This window comes from Cherax quadricarinatus, chromosome 79 (assembly GCF_038502225.1).
Source record: "Cherax quadricarinatus isolate ZL_2023a chromosome 79, ASM3850222v1, whole genome shotgun sequence".
Taxonomy (NCBI): Eukaryota; Metazoa; Arthropoda; class Malacostraca; order Decapoda; family Parastacidae; genus Cherax; species Cherax quadricarinatus.
In genome coordinates, this window is record NC_091370.1 from 5,939,185 (window position 1) to 5,961,490 (window position 22,306).

At 39.9% G+C, this 22,306-nt stretch overlaps 1 protein-coding gene across 7 annotated transcripts in view; it reads left to right on the forward strand.

The window, feature by feature from the left end:
- The window catches only part of LOC128702753 (rac GTPase-activating protein 1), a 73,979-nt gene that overhangs the window by 24,956 nt on the left and 26,717 nt on the right, over positions 1-22,306 (forward strand). For 4 of the 7 annotated variants that reach the window (XM_070101856.1, XM_070101861.1, XM_070101855.1 and 1 more), the window contains 5 exons: positions 205-249; positions 4,427-4,563; positions 14,240-14,403; positions 17,753-17,879; positions 20,230-20,376. In XM_070101856.1, coding sequence (XP_069957957.1) covers positions 205-249; positions 4,427-4,563; positions 14,240-14,403; positions 17,753-17,879; positions 20,230-20,376 — 620 coding nt within the window. The remainder of the gene's footprint in view (positions 1-204; positions 250-4,426; positions 4,564-14,239; positions 14,404-17,752; positions 17,880-20,229; positions 20,377-22,306) is intronic. The other 3 variants (XM_070101857.1, XM_070101858.1, XM_070101859.1) reach the window with 3 other exon arrangements.

The following is a 22,306-nucleotide window of genomic DNA, read 5'->3' on the forward strand; positions in this document are numbered from 1 at the left end:
GTAAACAATTATTGTGTTCTTATGTGTTAATGTACATTTACCTGTATTTTATGTACAATTTTTAAATTTATTTGCTGTTCATTTACAATGTGGGAGATGTTTATCTGCATCATAAGTATTTAGACCTTTTTATTTTTATGGGATTAGTGAAAGGCAGTGATCAAGAAAGCAGATTCAAGAAATTGGGTTTTTTTATTTGACTAGGAGACTTGGAGACTACAGATTCCAGGTCTTTCAACTCCTTGACAGGTAAAAATAGCTTTGAAATCTGGACTTTTAACTTGGGAATATTCATTACTTAGACATTTTTAAAATTAGAGATGCACTCAAATGTTTTTTAATTAGATATGCACCTAGGGTACTTGTAGATACTGTAACATCATTTTTATTTTTTATTATCACACTGGCCGATTCCCACCAAGGCAGGGTGGCCCGAAAAAGAAAAACTTTCACCATCATTCACTCCATCACTGTCTTGCCAGAAGGGTGCTTTACACTACAGTTTTTAAACTGCAACATTAACACCCCTCCTTCAGAGTGCAGGCACTGTACTTCCCATCTCCAGGACTCAAGTCCGGCCTTCCGGTTTCCCTGAACCCCTTCATAAATGTTACTTTGCTCACACTCCAACAGCACGTCAAGTATTAAAAACCATTTGTCTCCATTCACTCCTATCAAACACGCTCACGCACGCCTGCTGGAAGTCCAAGCCCCTCGCACACAAAACCTCCTTTACCCCCTCCCTCCAACCTTTCCTAGGCCGACCCCTACCCCGCCTTCCTTCCACTACAGACTGATACACTCTTGAAGTCATTCTGTTTCGCTCCATTCTCTCTACATGTCCGAACCACCTCAACAACCCTTCCTCAGCCCTCTGGACAACAGTTTTGGTAATCCCGCACCTCCTCCTAACTTCCAAACTACGAATTCTCTGCATTATATTCACACCACACATTGCCCTCAGACATGACATCTCCACTGCCTCCAGCCTTCTCCTCGCTGCAACATTCATCACCCATGCTTCACACCCATATAAGAGTGTTGGTAAAACTACACTCTCATACATTCCCCTCTTTGCCTCCAAGGACAAAGTTCTTTGTCTCCACAGACTCCTAAGTGCACCACTCACCCTTTTCCCCTCATCAATTCTATGATTCACCTCATCCTTCATAGACCCATCCGCTGACACGTCCACTCCCAAATATCTGAATACATTCACCTCCTCCATACTCTCTCCCTCCAATGTGATATCCAATCTTTCATCACCTAATCTTTTTGTTATCCTCATAACCTTACTCTTTCCTGTATTCACTTTTAATTTTCTTCTTTTGCACACCCTACCAAATTCATCCACCAATCTCTGCAACTTCTCTTCAGAATCTCCCAAGAGCACAGTGTCATCAGCAAAGAGCAACTGTGACAACTCCCACTTTATGTGTGATTCTTTATCTTTTAACTCCACGCCTCTTGTCAAGACCCTCCTCGCATTTACTTCTTACAACCCCATCTATAAATATATTAAACAACCAGGGTGACATCACACATCCTTGTCTAAGGCCTACTTTTACTGGGAAATAATTTCCCTCTTTCCTATGTAGTCTAACATGAGCCTCACTATCCTCGTAAAAACTCTTCACTGCTTTCAGTAACCTACCTCCTACACCATACACCTGCAACATCTGCCACATTGCCCCCCTATCCACCCTGTCATACGCCTTTTCCAAATCCATAAATGCCACAAAGACCTCTTTAGCCTTATCTAAATACTGTAACATCATATTGTAAAAATTACTTCAGTAATTCAGTAGAAGGTTGAAGGGTTAGGATGGCAGGTAGCAATGTCTTAAAGGTAGTTTTAATAAAAAAATTGTGATTGGCTAAATAATGAAGTTGAAGAAATACATGGTACAATATTTACTTATGTACTTTATATACACTAACTTCAGTTTGCTTCAATGTAACGGGTTGAAAATCTGTTAAAAACATAAATTTACTTTGTACAGTACTTAATTACTTCTGGGGTCACAATTGAAATACTGTACAGTATTCTAGGCATTTTTTTTTTCTGAGTCAGCTGTCTTCCACTGAGGCAGGGTGACCCAAAAAGAACGGAAATCCCCAAAAAGAAAATACTTTCATCATTCAACAATTTCACCTCACTCACACATAATCACTGTCTTTACAGAGGTGCCTAGATGCAACAGTTGAGAAGCATATGTAACATACCCCTCCAAACTGCCAATATCCCAAACCCCTCCTTTAAAGTGCAGGCATTGCACTTCCCATTTCCAGTACTCAAGTACAGCTATATAACAATAACAGGTTTCCCTGAATCCCTTCACTAAATATTAGCCTGCTCACACTCCAACAGCTCGTCAGGTCCCAAAAACCATTCATCTCCATTCACTCCTATCTGATATGCTCACACATGCTTGCTGGAAGTCCAAGCCACAACCTCCTTTACCCTCGCCCTCCAACCTTTTTGAGGACGACCCCTACCCTGCCTTCCTTTCCCTAAAGATTTATGTGCTCTCCAAGTCATTCTACTTTGATCCATTCTCTCTAAATGACCAAACCACCTCAACAACCTCTCTTCAGCCCTCTGATTAATAATTTTAGTAACTCCACACTACCACCTAATTTCCACACTCCGAATTCTCTGCATAATACAGTGGTACCTCAGGATACGAACAGCTCAAAACTCGAACAGTTATGTAAGTGTACTTATGTAAGTGCTTTTGTAAGTGTATTTTTGGGGTCTGAAATGGATTAATCTAATTTACATTATTCCTTATGGGAACAAATTCGTTCGGTATCGGCACTCGAGCAGCCTTCTGGAACGAAATAAGTTTGTATCCCGAGGTACCACTGTATTTACACCACACATTAGCCTTAGACAGGAAACCATACCACGGGTGGGGTTTGATCCCGCGGTCAGAGAATCTCAAAACTCCACCACCTCCAGCTGCCTCCTTGCTGCAGCATTTACATATAGCTTATAAAAGCTGTGTGACTTTTCCCAGTGTGTGTAGTAATTCTTTTTGACTTCTTCCCCACTTTTAGTTTGTATTGCTGGCTGTGAATACTACTAACTACTACTAAGTGCCCTTACTATTTTTTTTTTTTTTTTGGCTATCTTAGTAAAGCACTTGCAGCATGCTTATCTTGGTTATGCTTATAATAGATTTTGTTATATAGACAAATAAGGATGTAGTCCAAAAATTAGCAATTAGTTGTAGATCTGTAAGCAGCAGCTGTCCTGGCAGTACTGTGATTCTTTTGTGTGTGAAACAGAACCCTGTTAAATGCTTTGCACTAGGGCAGGATTGTTACTCTTCTGTTTGTCTCATATTTAATACTTATTTTTTCTCTCCAGCCATCTCCCACTGGGGTAGGGTGGCCCGAAAGATGAAACAGTTACTCATTCAATTACTGTCTTGCCAGAGGTGAGCCAACATCACAGTTCAGATGGCCCTCTAAGCTGCAACATCTCCACCCCTCCTTCAAAGTGCAGGCACTGCACTTCTCACCTTCAGGACTAAAGTCAGGCTAGCTAGTTTTCCTGAATTCCTTCATAAGTTACTTTGTTCATGCTCCAACAGTTTGCCCTTTAAAAAAACCACTTTTCTCCACTCTTATTGTGCTTGCACAAGCCTGCAGGATGCTCAAGGCTGTAGAACTCGAAACTTTCTTTACAACCTTACCTCCAACCATTCCTGGGATCTCCCTTACCTCTCCCTCCCCTTCCTCCCAGATTTGACCACCCTCTGTCATCCCATTCCTTGCCATCCACTGCATGCTCAAACCACCTCAACAATCCCTCCTCAACCCTCTGGATTGTACCCTTGGTGACATGTTAAACAACCAGGAGATGTTGCATTTTCTTGTTTAGGTCTTACTTTCACTAGGAAATAGTGAGCCCCGTCTCTCCTACATTACCTAACCAGCCTCATTCAGCATAAAAACTCTTAGCCGCTTTTCATAGCTTGCCAGGTGATCTATACATCATCCATCACATGGCTCCCTTTCCATAAATATAGTAATATTTATTAATGAAGATTTTATGGGCAAATTAATATACTGTACAGGTACCATCTGACTTACGACCGAGCTTGGTTCCGACCAACCGGTCGTAAGTCAAAATGGACGTAAGTCGAACCTTACTACTGAATATCAACATCACATTTTTGTAATGACTTTATTTTATTGTTTTATTCTGGTATTTAATTTTTTACATAACTTTTTATGCTGTTAGTACTGTATTTTATACTGTAAGGTTTAGGATGAACACTGTGTACAACGCAGTTGCTTATTTTCCAGAAATCTGGCATACAAAACACAGTCATAAGTTGAGTGGTCTTATGTCGAACAGGTCGTAAGTCGGATGGTAGGTGTATTCACTTGAGAATTTAAAAAAAAATTTCAGATGAACCATCTTTACAATCAAGTCCATGTAAGAGACCTCCACGAGTGCCTGCACCTCAACCACCTTCAACACCAGTGCCTAACATTGTATATCCTGTCTACTCACAGCAACTGCTGCCCAATCCCATGACACCACAGGTAATTATTGCAACATTGTGCATGTTTTTAAATAATTTTAGATGAATGTACTTAGGTACATATTTGGGAGTGGACGGGTTAACAGCTGGTCTATAAAAGACAAAGTAAACTGTAGAATACACAAGGGGGAAAAGGTAGATGGTGTCTGAGGCATTTATCAAAGAAACAAGTTTATTTATGGAGGCAAAAAAGCAGAGTATGGTGGTACCAACACTGTAATATGGGTTTAAGACATAGGTTTTAAGTGTTAGTGAGGTGGTGGCTGGAGGCAGTGGAGATGTCATATTAGAGAGGAATGAATGGTGTAAATCTGCAGAAAATTCAGAGTGTAGAAATTAGGCGAGTTGCCAAAGGTGTAATTTTGTCATTTAGAGAGGATGGAGCAGAATTGGATGTCCAAAGAAGGTGCATAAATCTAGGGGTAAAAGGTGTGGAGAACTGGTTAGATAAGTACACTTTCCTGCATGTAACAAACAAGACAAGCGTTACTTATCTTTTAACAGCAGCTGCCTCTCCCTGGAAATCCCTTTGGGTTGCCGTCCCAGTCCACAGTGGCTGTTGATTAACAAGTTTGTTATGCAGTTTACTCCAAAAGAGCGTATATTTCAGCATTTCACTATCTTCTGAAATGCGTAGTGGTACTTATTTTTGGGTGAATCATCCACACGTCACAGGATCTATTGGTAATTCCAGTCAAATCTAACCCCTACCTATTAGCTGTAGCTAACGTAATTATGTGTGGGTATGGCTGGACTTGCCTGGGTATTGTAACTGACCCAGTTTCCCCTAGTTTGTTGTAGGGGAGGTGTAACCCTGGTATTGATGTTTTGAGTAGGCCGCTACAGATGCATAGTTGACCTCGTTGATAAGGAGTCACTATGGTCACTCTTTACGCAATAGGGTGATATCTTATCCCTTTGTTCATAACACCTGAATGCATACCGCGAAACAAACTTTTACACTTCATCTGATTATACTGTGGATTATGCACTCATGTTTCTTTGTAACACTGGTTTTCCTAGTGGAGATTGACTGTATTTCAGAATTTGCCGTACAGTCATTATTTTTTGTTCTCAGCGGGAGATTTGTTAAGTGTTGACACACTGATATCTGAATTTAACCTAGCTTGTCACCCTGCCCAAGCGCCCACCAGTTCATTATCTCCACAAAAGAATTGCTGAGTTCAGCTTTATATACCTTCCTTACTACACATTGCAACAGTATTCAATGCAAGAGGGTAGGTTTCTTGTTTAGCAGTACAGTGGACCCCCGCATACCGTTGGCCTTGCATAATGTTAAATCCGCATACCGCTACATTTTATCTCCAAGATTTTGCCTCGCATACCGCTAAAAAACCCGCTCAACGCTGTTCGTCTGAGACGCGTCTAATGTGCGCCCTTAGCCAGCCTCACATGTTCCGCCGGTGGCATTGTTTACCAGCCAGCCTCCGCGGTAACATCCAAGCATACAATCGGAACATTTCGTATTATTACAGTGTTTCTGGTGATTTTATCTGCAAAATAAGTGACCATGGGCCCCAAGAAAGCTTCTAGTGCCAATCCTACAGGAATAAGGGTGAGAATTACTATAGAGATGAAGAAAGAGATCATTGATAAGTATGAAAGTGGAGTGCGTGTCTCCGAGCTGGCCAGGTTGTATAGTAAACCCCAATCAGCCATCGCTACTATTGTGGGCAACAAAAAGGCAATCAAGGAAGCTGTTCTTGCCAAAGGTTTAACTGTGTTTTCGAAACAGAGATCGCAGGTGATGGAAGATGTTGAGAGACTTATTGGTGTGGATAAATGAAAAACAGATAGCAGGAGATAGCATCTCTCAAGTGATCATAAGTGAAAAGGCTAGGAAGTTGCATGAGGATTTAATTAAAAAAATGCCTGCAACTAGTGATGATGCGAGTGAATTTAAGGCCAGCAAAGGTTGGTTTGAGAGATTTAAGAAGCGTAGTGGCATACATAGTGTGATAAGGCATGGTGAGGCTGCCAGTTCGGACCACAAAGCAGCTGAAAAATATGTGCAGGAATTCAAGGAGTACATAGAAACTGAAGGACTGAAACCTGAACAAGTGTTTAATTGTGATGAAACAGGCCTGTTTTGGAAGAAAATGCCAAGCAGGACCTACATTACTGAGGAGGAAAAGGCACTCCCAGGACATAAGCCTATGAAAGACAGGCTTACTCTGTTGATGTGTTCCAATGCTACTGGTGATTGCAAAGTGAAGCCTTTATTAGTGTATCACTCTGAAACTCCCAGACCATTCAGGCAAAAGAATGTCCTCAAGGAAAATGTGTGTGTGCTGTGGAGGGCAAACAGTAAGGCATGGGTCACTAGGGACTTTTTCTATGACTGGTTACACCATGCATTTGCCCCCAATGTGAAAGATTACCTAACTGAAAAGAAATTAGAACTTAAGTGCCTCCTGGTGTTAGACAATGCCCCTGGTCATCCTACAGACGTGGCAGAGCGACTTTATGGGTACATGAAATTCATTAAGGTGAAGTTTTTGCCTCCTAATACCACTCCTCTCCTGCAGCCCATGGACCAGCAGGTTATTGCAAACTTCAAAAAACTGTACACAAAAGCTCTGTTTGAAAGATGCTTTGTAGTGACCTCAGAAACTCAACTGACTCTAAGAGAGTTTTGGAGAGATCACTTTAATACCCTCAATTGTGTAAACCTTATAGGTAAGGCTTGGGAGGGAGTGACTAAGAGGACCTTGAACTCTGCTTGGAAGAAACTGTGGCCAGAATGTGTAGACAAAAGGGATTTTGAAGGGTTTGAGGCTAACCCTGAGAATCCTATGCCAGTTGAGGAATCCATTATGGCATTGGGAAAGTCCTTGGGGTTGGAGGTTAGTGGGGATGATGTGGAAGAGTTGGTGGAGGAGGACAATGAAGAACTAACCACTGATGAGCTGATAGATCAACTTCAACAGCATGAGGCCAGACCTGAGGAAACTGGTTCAAAGGAGGGGAGAGAGAAATTGAAGAAATTGCCTACTACAAAGATTAAGGAAATCTGTGCAATGTGGCTGAAAGTGCAAACCTTTATGGATGAAAATCACCCTCACACAGCTATTGCAAGCCGTGCTGGTGACTATTACACTGACAATGTTGTGAAACACTTTAGGGAAGTCATAAAGGAACGAGAGGTACAGGCCACTATGGACAGATATGTTGTGAGACAGAACTCCAGTGACTCTGAAGCTGGTCCTAGTGGCATTAAAAGAAGAAGGGAAGTAACCCCAGAAAAGGACTTGACACCTCAAGTCTTAATGGAAGGGGATTCCCCTTCTAAACACTAGCACACTCTCCTCCTCCCATCCCATCAATCATCACCAGATCTTCAATAAAAGTAAGTGTCATGTAATTGTGCATGCCTTTTTCAGTTTGTGTGTATCAAAATTAATATTTCATGTGGTAAAATTTTTTTTTTTTCCATACTTTGTGGTGTCTTGCACGGATTAATTTGATTTCCATTATTTCTTATGGGGAAAATTCATTCGCATAATGATAATTTCGCATAACAATGAGCTCTCTTGCACGGATTAATATCGCTATGCGGGGGTCCACTGTATACTACAAGTCATAATAGGTAGGGGTTGGGATCATCCCAGGAAGGGTTGGAGGGAGGAAGTAAAGGTGGGTGTTGTGTACAAGGAGCTTGAGCATCCAGCAGGCCTGTGCGAGTGTTACATCAGTGGAGACTAACAGTTTTTTAAACAGCAATGCTGTTTAAGTGTGAAGGAGGTAACATTAATGATGAGATTCAGGGTAGTCAGTTAATTAGATTTGTGTCCTGGAGGTGAGAAGTACAGTGCCTGCACTTTGGAGGAGAGTTGAGAATGTTGCATTTCAGAGGGGTCATTTGAATTGTGATGGTTTAATTCTGACAGAATTAGCTGTTGAATGAATGATGATGAATGTGCTTCCTTTTCTGGTGTATTAAATATTATACCAAATTAAAATAGAAGATAGCTAATCTAAAATAAATAAACAACAAATGGAACAGGAATTTACAGCTAGGGCTAGCATTTATCTTGAAATATAAAGAAATGGTAAATAATTCTAAGCTATTCAGAGGAACTATGTATAGCATAAAGGCTATTATTAAAGAACAAAAAGGCACAATACCATGACTGGCAGAATACACAGATAACCTACACATAGAAAGAAACTTGTGACGATATTTCGGTGATTTGTTAATTGTCAAAGTTGGACTGAAATGGCGTCATAAGTCTTTCCCCTATGTGGAGGTTATTTGTGTAAAGACTATTATTGTTTTTGGCTCTCCTGAAAGAGAAATCAAATTAATATCATAAAAAGACAAAAGTGGAAGAAAATTACATTCTTGACATTGCAAAGTGCTTAGAGAATTTTGAGATTCAAGACCCTACATGGTAGACTCATTTTATACAGTTTACTTTCTTGAAATCTCTTGTATACGTAGTATTGGGAAAACTGTCACATTTCATTGGATTTTAACCCTTTCAGGGTCGCCAGGCCCTCTCCGAGATGTGTTCTCAGGGTTGCCAAATTTAAAAAAAAAAATAATTTTTTCTTATGAAAAGATAGAGAATCTTTTCCCGATCATAACGACACCAGAAGTATGAAATTTGATGGAAAACTTACGGAATTATGCTATCGTGAAGTTAGCGGTCTTGACGATGTTTACGCATGGGCGATTTTGCCCACTTTGAGCCCTATTTTCGGCCAATTCCAGTGTACTAATCGACAAAAATCATAACTATTTCTCCAGAACTCCATTTTTTTCTATCGAATGAGTACAAGAAACCACCCATTTTCTGTTTTCAACTATCCAGTACAGTGGTCAGAATTTAGCAGTTTTGCCAATTTCACACAAATTTCAAAAGATGCCAATTTCCAAATAGGGTCCAGAATAAACAAGAAAGACATTCTTGGCACTAAAATAGCATTTCCTCTGTTCATTAGTCATGTCCCCATGCCCCTCTTACATTCTTTTGCTTTCCACTTTGAATTTTTATTCTCACAAAAAATAGAAGATTCATTGTTTTGCAGACTAATGCATTAGTGTAGAAATGGTATAAATATCGGCACACTCGTGAAAGAATATTAGACTCGCCAGTTGACGTGTATTGGGCGCTTAGCATGATTTGTTTACTTTTGAACTTTGGTAAAAATCGAACATTTCTGCTACTTTGAGCTCAGTTTCAAGGTACTTTTCATTATGAAACCAATCAAAATCATCTCAATTTCTGTAATGTGTCTTCCATTCTATAAAATGAGACCAGGAAAACTAGAATATAACAATTAATACCATACGAAAATACAGTGCAAGTCACTGTTTTAAACCAAAAACACGGTCAAAGCTTTTTTTTTTTCTCATTACGCACTGTGTGCTGCAGGATTTTTTTTATACTGCACACTGACCACATACACATTCTTTCATATGTAGGCCTACCAGCTTTCTCTCACTAGATTTGAGAGTGCTAGAATTTAGGCGTACTAGTATGTCAAAAACCCTGGTGCGTAAGCCGTACTAGTACGGCTGAAACCCTGAAAGGTTTAAATAAATATGCTGAAAAGTGTAAAGAAGAAATTTATCTTGCCTTTTATTCTGGGTGGTGTTATTTATTGATATGTATGTGGAGAGGGTTAGTGTGTTCCTGTACAAGACCTGTACTAGTCTATATCATCTCCCACCACCACTGCTGCTGCTACTTACCACCACCAGTGTTGCTGCCACTGTCACCTACCACCACCACTGCTGCCACCACCACCACCACTGCTGCCACCACCACCACCACCATTACCACCACCACCATTACCATTACCACCACCACCATTACCATTACCATTACCACCACCATTACCATTACCACCACCATTACCACCACCACCATTACCACCACCACCATTACCACCACCACCATTACCACCACCACCATTACCACCACCACCACCACCACCACCATTACCACCACCACCATTACCACCACCACCACCACCACCATTATCACCACCACCACCACCACCATTATCACCACCACCATTATCACCACCACCACCACCATTACCATTGCCACCACCATTACCATTGCCACCACCATTACCATTGCCACCACCATCACCATTGCCACCACCATCACCACTGCCACCTTCAAACACCAACAACCACTGCCACCAACAATCACTGCCACCAACAATCACTGCCACCAACAATCACTGCCACCAACAACCACTACTGCCTGCCACCAACAACTACCATCACTACTGCCACCAACAGCCACCACTGTTGCCACCAACAGCCACTACCACCACTACTGCCACCAACAACCACCACCACTACTGCCGCCACCACCACCACCACTGCCAGCTGTCACCTCTATCGCCACCTACCACCATCATTGCCACCTATCATTGCTGTCACCCTTACCACCTGTGCTTCCACTTACTGCTGCTGTAAGTAGTATGAGTAATGTATTGGTATGTCATAGTCATTTGCAACTGCTTAGACTGCACTCAGTATTCGCCCTCACAGACAGACCTTTGGGCGAGTCATTATCTGTTAATGCATTATCATTCAGTTCATGCTAATTCAAATCCTGTAGCGGTGGTGTATGGTTGTGTCACTGCACTCTTAACGCACATACAACTTACTGTACAATAAATAGCAGAGCTATAAGTGACTATTACTTTCCATCATACTGGGAGAACCCATCATCCATGCTCAGGTAGGGCATGACAGTCTATCTATAACCAGTACCACCACCTACTGCTGTTGCCACCTGATACTGTTGCCTACCATCGCCGCCTAACACCCACCCACCTACCATCGCTTCTTTATCAATAAGGTCTGGTGGAAGTTGGTTGGTATGTATTCCTTCCATAGAAGATGGGAAACAGGGCTCAGTACAACATAAGCTGTGGAGATAAAACCACCCAAAGAACAACTTGTACACTGAGGTGCATGTTCTGTTTTCAAAACACCTTGAAACAGTGCTCATAGAAACCATAGGGTTTCATGGTTAACCGTTGCTACCCCTAGAAGTGAGTCCCATCAGTGTCAGAATTTAAAAAATTTTCTTCTAAAATGGTAGAGAATCTTTTTCTGAAGGTAATGACACCAAACATGGGAAATTGGATGATAGACTTAGGGAAATATGTAAAGCAAATTTGGCCCACTTTGAGGGCTATTTTGGGCCAGTTCTATTGCTCAAGCTAACCCAATTCCTAGCTATTTCTCTAGTATGCCTTCTGTTTTATTGATTGCATGCAAAATACTGTTGGAAGTTTATAATGGGTTGAGATTAGTAATTTGGCCAGTTTTACACAAAATTCGGCAAATTCCAATTTAAAAAAGAGAGTTCAAAGTAAATGCTATAGGCATTCCAACCACTAAAGCAACTTTTTTTTTATGTTTGTTAATCATATCCCCAGGTCTCTTCTATATAAAACACTTGTTCTCCATTTTGAATCCACAAAAAATCAGTTTTACTTTATTTCTTAGCTAATACAATATAACCAAGAATGTGACTGGGCATGGTTTAGTCCATCCCAGTAACTGAAGCAGACTTGTAAAAACCCATAATACAGACTGGAGGAGGGAGTTAGTAGGACAGATTGCCAAAACATCTAATATTTCCTCCATTTTGAGGCCTATTTCAGTCCACTTTTGGTCTGAAACTGACCAAAATCATCTTCATTGCACTAACAAGTTTCCCATTCTATCAGTTGATACCAAGAAACAGCCAATAAAACCATGAAAACCCTAGAACATACCTCAGTTACTATTTTACACCAAACACAAGGTCAGAGGTTAGCTAGTCCCATCATGAACTATGTACGTAGATGAATGGTTCAGAGAACCGACATTTTGTTGAATCAGAGTTGCACATGTGTTTAATTCAACAACTATGTACGTGTAGAAGAATGTTAGTGCGCAGATGTGGGCTCAATCCTTCCAATACTTTCTAGTTCTACATTATTTTTTATTTTCTCTTGTGCTTGAAGGAGTATAATTTGAAGAGATGTTTCGAATTGATAGGTGCAGTGAAATTTCTCTATACATTTTCAACAATTGCAGTTTTGCCTGCCTTCAATGAAACTATTAATATACAGCAGTAATTTGGTTTAAGGAATAATGTACCTAAAGAATATTATTTGTTTTTCATCTCTGGAAGGATCTTGTTGTCCAGCCCAAGATTTTCCTAGCAGATGTAAAAATAATCTTGTGTTCCTTTAATGCCAGCCCTGATATGGTTACTTTTAGACCCTTGCATTCCTTGTTCACACTAGAATATTTTAATTGCACCATGTACTTTTTCAGTTCTTATTGCAGGCATGTGTGAACAAGTTAAGAGTTGAGTAGGCAGTTGGTTTTTGAGATTTGATGTACTGTTAGAGTGAATGCAGTAACCTCTGTGAAGGGATTCATCAAAATTGGTTAGCTTAACTTTATATTCTGTTGGGAAGTACACCAGATTGCACATTGAAGGAGGGCAGATATGATGGTTTAGTAGGTCATTTTCATTGTAATGTAAGTACATGCAATTGTGGAAAGGTGCCAAAGTGATGGCAAATCTGTGCCTTTGGGTCTCAATACCTTGGTGGGAAGTGATTGTTAAAACAATGCAATGTGGAATTGCTGAAGTTTGTCCTTGTTGAATATCATGGCATTTTCTGTGGTTTACTGGAGGGTTTAATTTACATTGGCTTGGAAACTGTGTACTTGGATGTACTATTTATAAATTTTAGTACAGGATCTGCAAATGATGTTAAAGCACTGAGTTGTATATTTCAGTGTCACTTATGATAATGAAAAAGTAAATGGAATCATCACTTCACCCTGAGGAACAGCTTTTCATTGTGAAGACCTATGATTGTATTTTGGTTACTTTTTTGTGTCTAGTTTTTTAGGTTTAGGGTCCATCTGTCTACTTCTTTAGTTGTTAATTTGTGTATATTGTGTGTGCTATTTCATTATGATCATACATGGCAACTGCATTTACAAAGTCAGTGTGAATTATGTAAGCATTTTACTTGTCTTCCAGTGCATCCAAAACCACATTGTTGTGGCCTAGCAGCTGCAAAAGGCAGAAGCATCTTGTCCTAAACACACATTTTCCTAAGTGGTGTAAGTGTTGATACTATTCTGGTAAATGGAAAAGGGGTACATAATTGTTTAGAAGTCATTTCCTGGAATCTGTATAATATTGGCGTATTAATTTTTGAGATTGGGGTTATATCAGTAATTTCGATTTTTAATGAGGTGATACCTGTGTTTAGACTGTCCAAGAGATGTCAAGACCTGTTGAAATGTTTGTCCTCCAATTCTTGATGAATATGAAGTTCCATGAATCTAGGTCAAGGTGACTATTCACATGTTTGTTATTAGTGACTTCACAATCAAGTTGGGTGATTAGTAGTTGGTCATCTAAATAGGGATAGGAGTAACTAAGGTCTAACCAGATGAATGTTTAATCAGTTAAATGATGGAATAATACAATAGACCAGGGTGAGGTCTAATAAAAAATAGAAAGTTAAATAATATGGTACAAATTTGCCATTTTTATTTAAGTTTCTTATTTTAAAAAGTTGTTATGCATGGAATAAGGTAAAAAAATTTTATTCCAGATACTCATGGCCTAAAATATTTAATGCTGTTTATGATTTTGCAGTGTTTTTTTCCTTTGCAGCAGGGTAATGTTACTCCGTATACTACTCCTACACACACCCCAATCATTCGGCACTATTCCTCAGCAAGCAAATTGAACACGAGGGTACATGCTTTCTACACGAAAAACATATATAAAACTGAACATTGCCAGCCATGTGGAAAAAGGTTGGTTTTTTTTTTTTTGTTCCTTTTGCATTATATTAGGTTTAGTAAAAAATGGTATATTGACTAATCTTTTGTTTCTTGTATATTTTTGTAAAGTACAGTAATCATAAATTCAACAAAAGTCTTCATACTGTACTTGCCAATATGTGGTTGCAAGGGTCGAGTTTTAGCCCCTGACCCTGCCTCTCAATTTGCGGCTTACCAGATTCTCTCCTGGTCTCATGGGCCCTATCATATCTGCTCTTAAAACTGTTTGGAGCCTGCCTCCAACACTTTGTTTGAAGAAATACTTCTAGACATTTCTGTGGCTCTGTCTCTCTGACTTCAGCTGTGCTCTCAGGTACTTACTGCCTGCCTCTCAAGCAGCCTCTTCCTGCCTACTTTATTAAACCCTCTGGGTATTTTGTATGTTATGTCTCTCCTGGTTCTCTCCTCTGTTAGATTCAATTCCATTAGCATCTCCGTAACTCATACTCCTTAGCTTGGGAATTTGTCTTGTGTACCTCTGCACTGTTTCCAGTTTCTTAAAATGCTTTTTCAGGTGTGGGTTTCATTCTGGTGCTGCATATGCTAAGCTGGAACTGACATAGGTTGTATAAAGGGCCTGGAATGACTAGACATTCCTGAGGGCTACGGCAGAGTTTATTTAGTTGTCAGCCGCTAGTGATATGCTAGGCACTATGCTCACCCTTGGAGTGAGGTCTGCAGCCTCTGTTCCCCCAGCCCCTCTCCTATGTCTGGTCTTCTTGCTCTTTTCCCAGTCTTTATAACATTTCATTTGCTAGGGCTCAGTTCAAGCAACCACTTACCTGACAAAATCTTGCAGTTTGCCCATATTCATTTGCAGTTTCCTTGTGCTCATCTGTTTATTCTCACCTTATCGTCATTAGCAAATACATTCGACTCTTTCCCATCTAGTATATAATTCACATGAACCAGAAACTACAGGTCCTTGGCAGGAGCTCATGTGTTACTCTTCCCCATTCCTGTACAGTCACTGCTGCTGTTTCTCGAAGGTACTCTTTGATTTACTGGAGTACATTCCCCATTATCCCTGTTTAAGCAAGGACCTGTGCTCCCTTTTCTTGGATCAAACCTAAATGCCTCTCATTTACCTAGGCACTGTAAGACCCCAATGGGTTTAATGCTCCCCCTTGAATAATCTAAAAATATTCTTGCTTGCACCTCAAAGTTTTTGCCCTAGTTTCTTGAAGGGAATGGTATCAGATGCTTCTTTCAATCTAGAAAATGTAATCTACCTATCCCATTCCTGTCTCACTTTTGTTATTTTGTCAGAATTCTAATAGGTTGGTAGATTTCCAGCAGTATGGTAAGACAAGATTTGTCATTTCTCAACCCCTACTGGTTATTGCTTATGAACCCACATCTCCAAGTGTTGTATCACACTCCTGGGTATTTTGTCCATTTGTACTTTGCTGGTTTGCATGATAATGAAACTGGTTTATAGTTATCTGCTTGCTTTCTTAAATATCGGGACTACATTTATTGTCCTCCAGACCTCTGACAACTGTCTCTTATTCATTGATTTGGTGTAGATCTTAACTAATAGTTTGTACTGTGCTTCTCCCTCTCACAAAATTCATGGTGATGCCTTGTTAGATCTCATTGCCCTTGATGTAATCCAATCCACCAGGTTTATATTTTTAGCCCTTTGCCTGTTGTGTCTAGTGTTTGGTACCTGTGTGTATACCCTTTTTCCTTGGCTTACTAATATTTTCCCAATTTCCACTGAAAAAACTTCTCAAATAGTTTGTCCAACACTTTGCAGACTTGTCATTTTTCGTGAGTTCTCCATCCTTCTGGAAATATAAACACTTAAGCAGTATACTGTGATCCTTTATTGACAATGTTTCGCCAACGCAGTGGGCTTTATCAAGTCGCAAACAGACCTGGGTGAAGGGTACGCAAGTATTTACAGGATGGCGTCAGGTGGAGAATGCTGGGTCAAGTGTAGAATGCTGCATGTGACAGTATTCCAAGAAGGGTGATAGTCTAGAACCATGGGTAGCTTTAAAAAGAGATTGGATAAGAATATGAGTAGACCTTCTGCAGTGTTCCTCCATTCTTATGTGGGATAGCAATGAAGAAGTTTCTTGGCAAGGGGTTCAGCTATGTTATGGAAGCTGTTGTTCTGGTTGAAGTTGTTGGATATATACAGATAAGTGAGGATTTCAGGGTTCTTCAGTATTGAGTGTTGTCTTCTCTGGCAATAAGTCTTGCATTTATGTAGTTGATGAAATGGTTGTGTGAATTTCAGTGTTGAACACAGTCATTCCTTGGATCGTCAGATCTGCCTGCGTACTGGTGTTCTGAAATATGTATTTGGAGGTCTCTGGATGTTTCGCTGACGTATAATTTGCTGCAGTCATTGCAAGGGATTGTGTATATCCCTGCAGAGGTTGGAAGCTTGTCCTGTCTATTACTGGTAATGTCCTTGATGGTGGTGGATGTGGAGGTAGATACGTGGAATGAGTTATTGGAAAAGATGTTGGAAATGTGTTTGGCAATGGTGTTGGTGGGGAGGACTATGTATCTCTTCTCAGCAGTGTCTTCTCTGGGTGCGTTAAAGATGTTTAATGCCCTTTGTCTGCAATCTGTTGAATAATCGGGTCTTTTCTGTCATCTTTCTTCTGGTGTGACTTTTATGCAGTTTTGGTTCAGACTTGGCCTTTGCTGCTATGTAATTCTCAAATTGTTGCTCAGCCTCTCTCCTCTTTTGCATATTTACTCTTGGTTAATCTGCTTTCTTTGGTTCTCACTTATCTTGCTTTCTATAGTTTTTTTATGTGTTTTGTTTTTCTTCTACATGTCTGGTTAAATCAAGGCTCGCTCGCTCTCTTTCTTTCTTCTGGGTATGAAGTACTGCCTTCTGGCACTTTCCAGCTAGGTACTCCATCTCATCCACTGACTTCCCTTCCAGTTCCCTTTCCCACTGCATTGCATTCAAGAGTTACATCATCATCATTTTGACATTCCCTCTTCTAAAGTTTGAGTTCTTGCTCTCTCCACTTTCTGCTGTGTTAAACAAGACTTTGCTAGTTGTCCACATATCTTTTCTTTCCCTCTTTTTTTTTTTTTTTTTTCCTTTTTGTCTTTTTCTGCATTCTTCTACATGTATGTTTTTTCTTTTGAATGTTAAATATAAAATAATTATAAAGTAAATTCTGTGAAAGATGCTGACTGATACATGATGAAAAAAAAAATTGAATAATTAACATCTTTAAATTTATCTTTTGATTTGAAGGAAGACCAAGAGTTTAGATTGAACATTGGGATACAGCCGGTTCATTGAAAAAAAAAAATTATACTTACTGTATTTTGTTTGCAGAATAAAGTTTGGGAAGGTTGCACTGAAGTGTAGGGACTGTCGAGCTACTTGCCATCCAGAATGTCGTGAGTCTGTTCCCCTTCCCTGTGTTCCAACTGCAAACACACCAACTGCTAAAGGCCAACTAGTGAGTAATTAGAATGTAGATGTAGTTAATGTATGACAAACCCGACAAGTGGTACAAAGACACACTTGGCAAAAGGCAACCTTTATTAATGTTTCATTTACACGAGGCTTTTTCAAACTCTTGATAAAGCTTCATGTAGGTGAAATGTTTTACTAAAGAAAGTATCTCTGCTGTTTGTGTCATTGTATCAACTTTAAAGTGTAATTTTAAACAAGGTTTGCTTCATGCATTATCGTTGTAAAATATTGAAGAGGATGTCTTGCACAAATACTTGAAGTGGAAATGGAACATAAAGCCTTAAGAAATTTTTTAAAGGCCTGGTTTGAGTAATTAAAATTTTAGTGTACAGGAGAGCCCTGCTTTACAGTGTTTAACTAATACAACTGTTTTCAATCATACCCATGCTTCATTTATTCAGACGGGGATAGAACCCGCGATCAGAGTGTCTCAAAACTCCAGACTGTTCATTTATTCAGACTTCCTACAGTAAATATACTCACTCACCTTCAAGGACCATAACATTGTATCAATGGCATCTGCTAGAAAAATGACAGGATGGGTAATGAGAACCTTCAAAACTAGGGAGGCCAAGCCCATGATGACACTCTTCAGGTCACTTGTTCTATCTAGGCTGGAGTATTGCTGCATACTAACAGCACCTTTCAAGGCAGGTGAAATTGCTGACCTAGAAAATGTACAGAGAGCCTTCACGGTGCGCATAACGGAGATAAAACACCTCAATTACTGGGAGCGCTTGAGGTTCCTAAACCTGTATTCCCTGGAACGCAGGCGGGAGAGATACGTGATTATATTCACCTGGAAAATCCTAGAGGGACTAGTACCGAACTTGCACACAAAGATCACTCACTACGAAAGCAAAAGACTTGGCAGACGATGCAACATCCCCCCAATGAAAAGCAGGGGTGTCACTAGCACGTTAAGAGACCATACAATAAGTGTCAGGGGCCCGAGACTGTTCAACTGCCTCCCAGCATACATAAGGGGGATTACCAACAGACCCCGGGCAGGCTTCAAGCTGGCACTGGACAAGCACCTAAAGTCGGTTCCTGACCAGCCGGGCTGTGGCTCGTACGTTGGTTTGCGTGCAGCCAGCAGCAACAGCCTGGTTGATCAGGCTCTGATCCACCAGGAGGCCTGATCACAGACCGGGCCGCGGGGGCGTTGACCCCCGGAACTCTCTCCAGGTAAACACTCACTATAAGCTAAGTCTAAAAATATTTTAAGGTAAGTAATTTTTTTTTTTTAACAAATCGGCCGTCTCCCACCTAAGCAGGGTGACCCAAAAAGAAAGAAAAATTCCCCAAAAAGAAAATACTTTCATCATTATTCAACACTTTCACCTCACTCACACATAATCACTGTTTTTGCAGAGGTGCTCAGAACACAACAGTTTAAAAGCTTTTTTTATTTTTTCAACAAACCGGCCGTATCCCACTGAGGCAGGGTGGTCCAAAAAAGAAAAACTAAAGTTTCTCTTTTAAAATTTAGTTTAGAAGCATATGTAAAGATATATAACATATCCCTCCAAACTGCCAATATCCCAAACCCCTCCTTTAAAGTGCAGGCATTGTACTTCCCATTTCCAGTACTCAAGTCCGGCTATATAAAAATAACCGGTTTCCCAGAATCCCTCACTAAATATTACCCTGCTCACACTCCAACAGCTCATCAGGTCCCAAATACCATTCGTCTCCATTCACTCCTGTCTAACATGCTTACGCATGCTTGCTGGAAGTCCATGCCCCTCGCCCACAAAACCTCCTTTACCCCCTCCCTCCACCTTTACCTTTTCGAGGATGACCCCTACCCTGCCTTCCTTCCCCTACAAATTTATATGCTCTCCATGTCATTCTACTTTGATCCATTCTCTCTAAATGACTAGCTTTATTACTCGCTTAATGTATAATAGTGTAATTATGTTATCAGGCTTTTCTATGCCTTTGGAAATAAAAAAAAAAGAGGGGGGAGGGCTATGTTTCACATTACATCGATTTTTGCTTTAAAGTGGTAGCCTGGAACCTAACTTGCTGTGTAAGTGGGGCACTCCTGTACTTGTGTGACATACCTGTGACTGGTTTTGAGGGTTCTTCACCCTCAGCCCAGTTGAGATCAGGCTTTCCTGTTGATCACCTGATCAACCAGGCTGTTGTTGCTAATGACAGAAACATTAAAATGTGCTATGATATTTAAGGAAGTGTTGCAAATACTGAAGTTAGAAATGTTTTAGAGGATCTTAAAAATTTATTTTACTTGTTGCAGTTTTAACTAGTACTGTGAACTTATTGCATTACGTATAGCATAATATATGTATCTGTATTTTGTATTTCAGAGCATAATTGCGGATTATACTCCACGTGTTCCTCCCATGGTTCCTGCCCTGGTGGTTCACTGTACCAATGAGGTAGAGAACCGTGGCCTAAGTGAAGTTGGCATTTACCGCATACCTGGTGCTGAAAAAGATGTTAAGGAGCTGAAGGTTAGACAAGTTATTTCCAGTCAGTACAGTGCATATTTAGTATGATATTTTGAGTTTTAGAGGCTTGATCACTCAGCAGTGTGAGCATGTTAGGAGCGAATGGAGACAAATGAGTTTTAATAAATGTGCTCTTGGAGTGTGAGCAAGGTAACATTGTGAAGGGATTCAGGAAAATTAGTTAGTCCTTGGGGTGGGAAGGACTCAGCCTATACTCTGAAAGTTTAGGGATGTTGCAGTCTGAGGGATATCTTCATTTTAATGTTAGCACATGTCTGGCAAGACAATGAATGAATGGTGGTCAATGTATTTCCATCTTGATGGGAGACAGCTGTTTAGGCCCTTTTCCCCAAAGAACTGAAAAGCATTACAATTTATAAGTACAGTGGAACCTCTACTTACGAGTGCACCCACGTGCGAGTTTTTCCAAATACGAGCAGTTGCTCTGTTGATTTTTTGCTTCCAGACGAGAACGAAATTTCCAGATGCGAGTGGGCCTCAAGGGAGGTTCCTTGATGCTGGTGAAAGGTTCTTGCTCTTGATCTATGTAATTGGATCTCATTTGTTTGTTGGACTATCTTAGTGAAACTTGGGTAATATATGATGGAAAGATGCTTCTTAATGTACAAAATTGAAAGAAATCGGACCATAAATAATAGAGTTCACTTCTCAGCCATTAGCCTCCCCTTAGCGGTATATTTTCATATGTTTTTTATGGTTGTATTCTCGTCTTTTTGGTCTCATTTGAAGATATATTACAGAAATAGATATGATTTTGATTGAATTCATGATGAAAAGTACCTTAAAATTGAGCTCAAATTAACAGAAATGTTTGATTTTTGCCAATGTTCAAGAGTAAACGATATCTGTCTTGAGTGGCCATTTTAATTGCGCAGTCATGAATGGGTTGACTTTTTTTTTTTTTTTAACAAGTTGGCCGTTTCACCGAGTTCCACTGGGATGGATTAATTCCATTTCAATTAATTTAAATGAGGAAAATTAACTCTACAAATGAGCAAATCCAGATGCGAGCAAGATCACAAAACTGATTAAACTCATAAGTAGAGGATATTACTGGCCATAAGTTTTTTTTTTTTTTCTTTTAACTAAATATGCCAGAGTTATACCCCTGATTTACAAGCACATGCTGTCCAAAAATTATACTGTACTAAAAAATAATCAAATTAGCAAAAAGGTCCATAAAAATGGAGGAAGACTGCACTAAGCTTACTGGCCCATGCTAAGCAGATCCATCTCAAAGCCAGTATTTTAATTGTATATTTGGCCAGCCTATTTTTAAAGCTATTCATGGATATAAAAACAAGAATGGAGAAATACTCAGTAGACCTACAGGCCCATTTTAGGAAGGTTATTAAATTCAACCCTTCTTGGCCTCTGTGGGAACCAGCTGTGTAAAAAAAAAAAAAAAAACTAGCCTGTTTGTTTTTCATTTTTTTAGGTATGGGTTTTGCCATTTAGCTTTGAAGTGCTTGGCTTTTATATGACTGTTAATAATTGTTTTGTTTTATTAATAAAATTACTTTTCTCTGAGAAAATTAAGATGGGCATTAATGAAGAGGAACTTAACATCAAGACTAAGCATCTTTCAGGTCAGAAGAGGGCGAACGTGTTTGATAAAGTCTTCTCATCGAGTCCCTCTTCATTGGTGTCTCTTTTGGGGATCTCAATTTTCTTAATTGTATCTACAGTATCTTGATGTTTAGGATATTCTATAGCTGCTATTCTCATTTCATACATCTTAGCTGCGATGGTTGTCGATGAATACGGTTATTTCATGATACACAAATAACCCGCACATAGATGAGAGGAGCTTGTGATGACGTTTTGGTCCGAGTTGGACCATTTACAAAGTCACACTAACGAGAAGTAGAGCAGGACGGGTATATATAGGCAGGAAGAGGTAGTGGTGGTA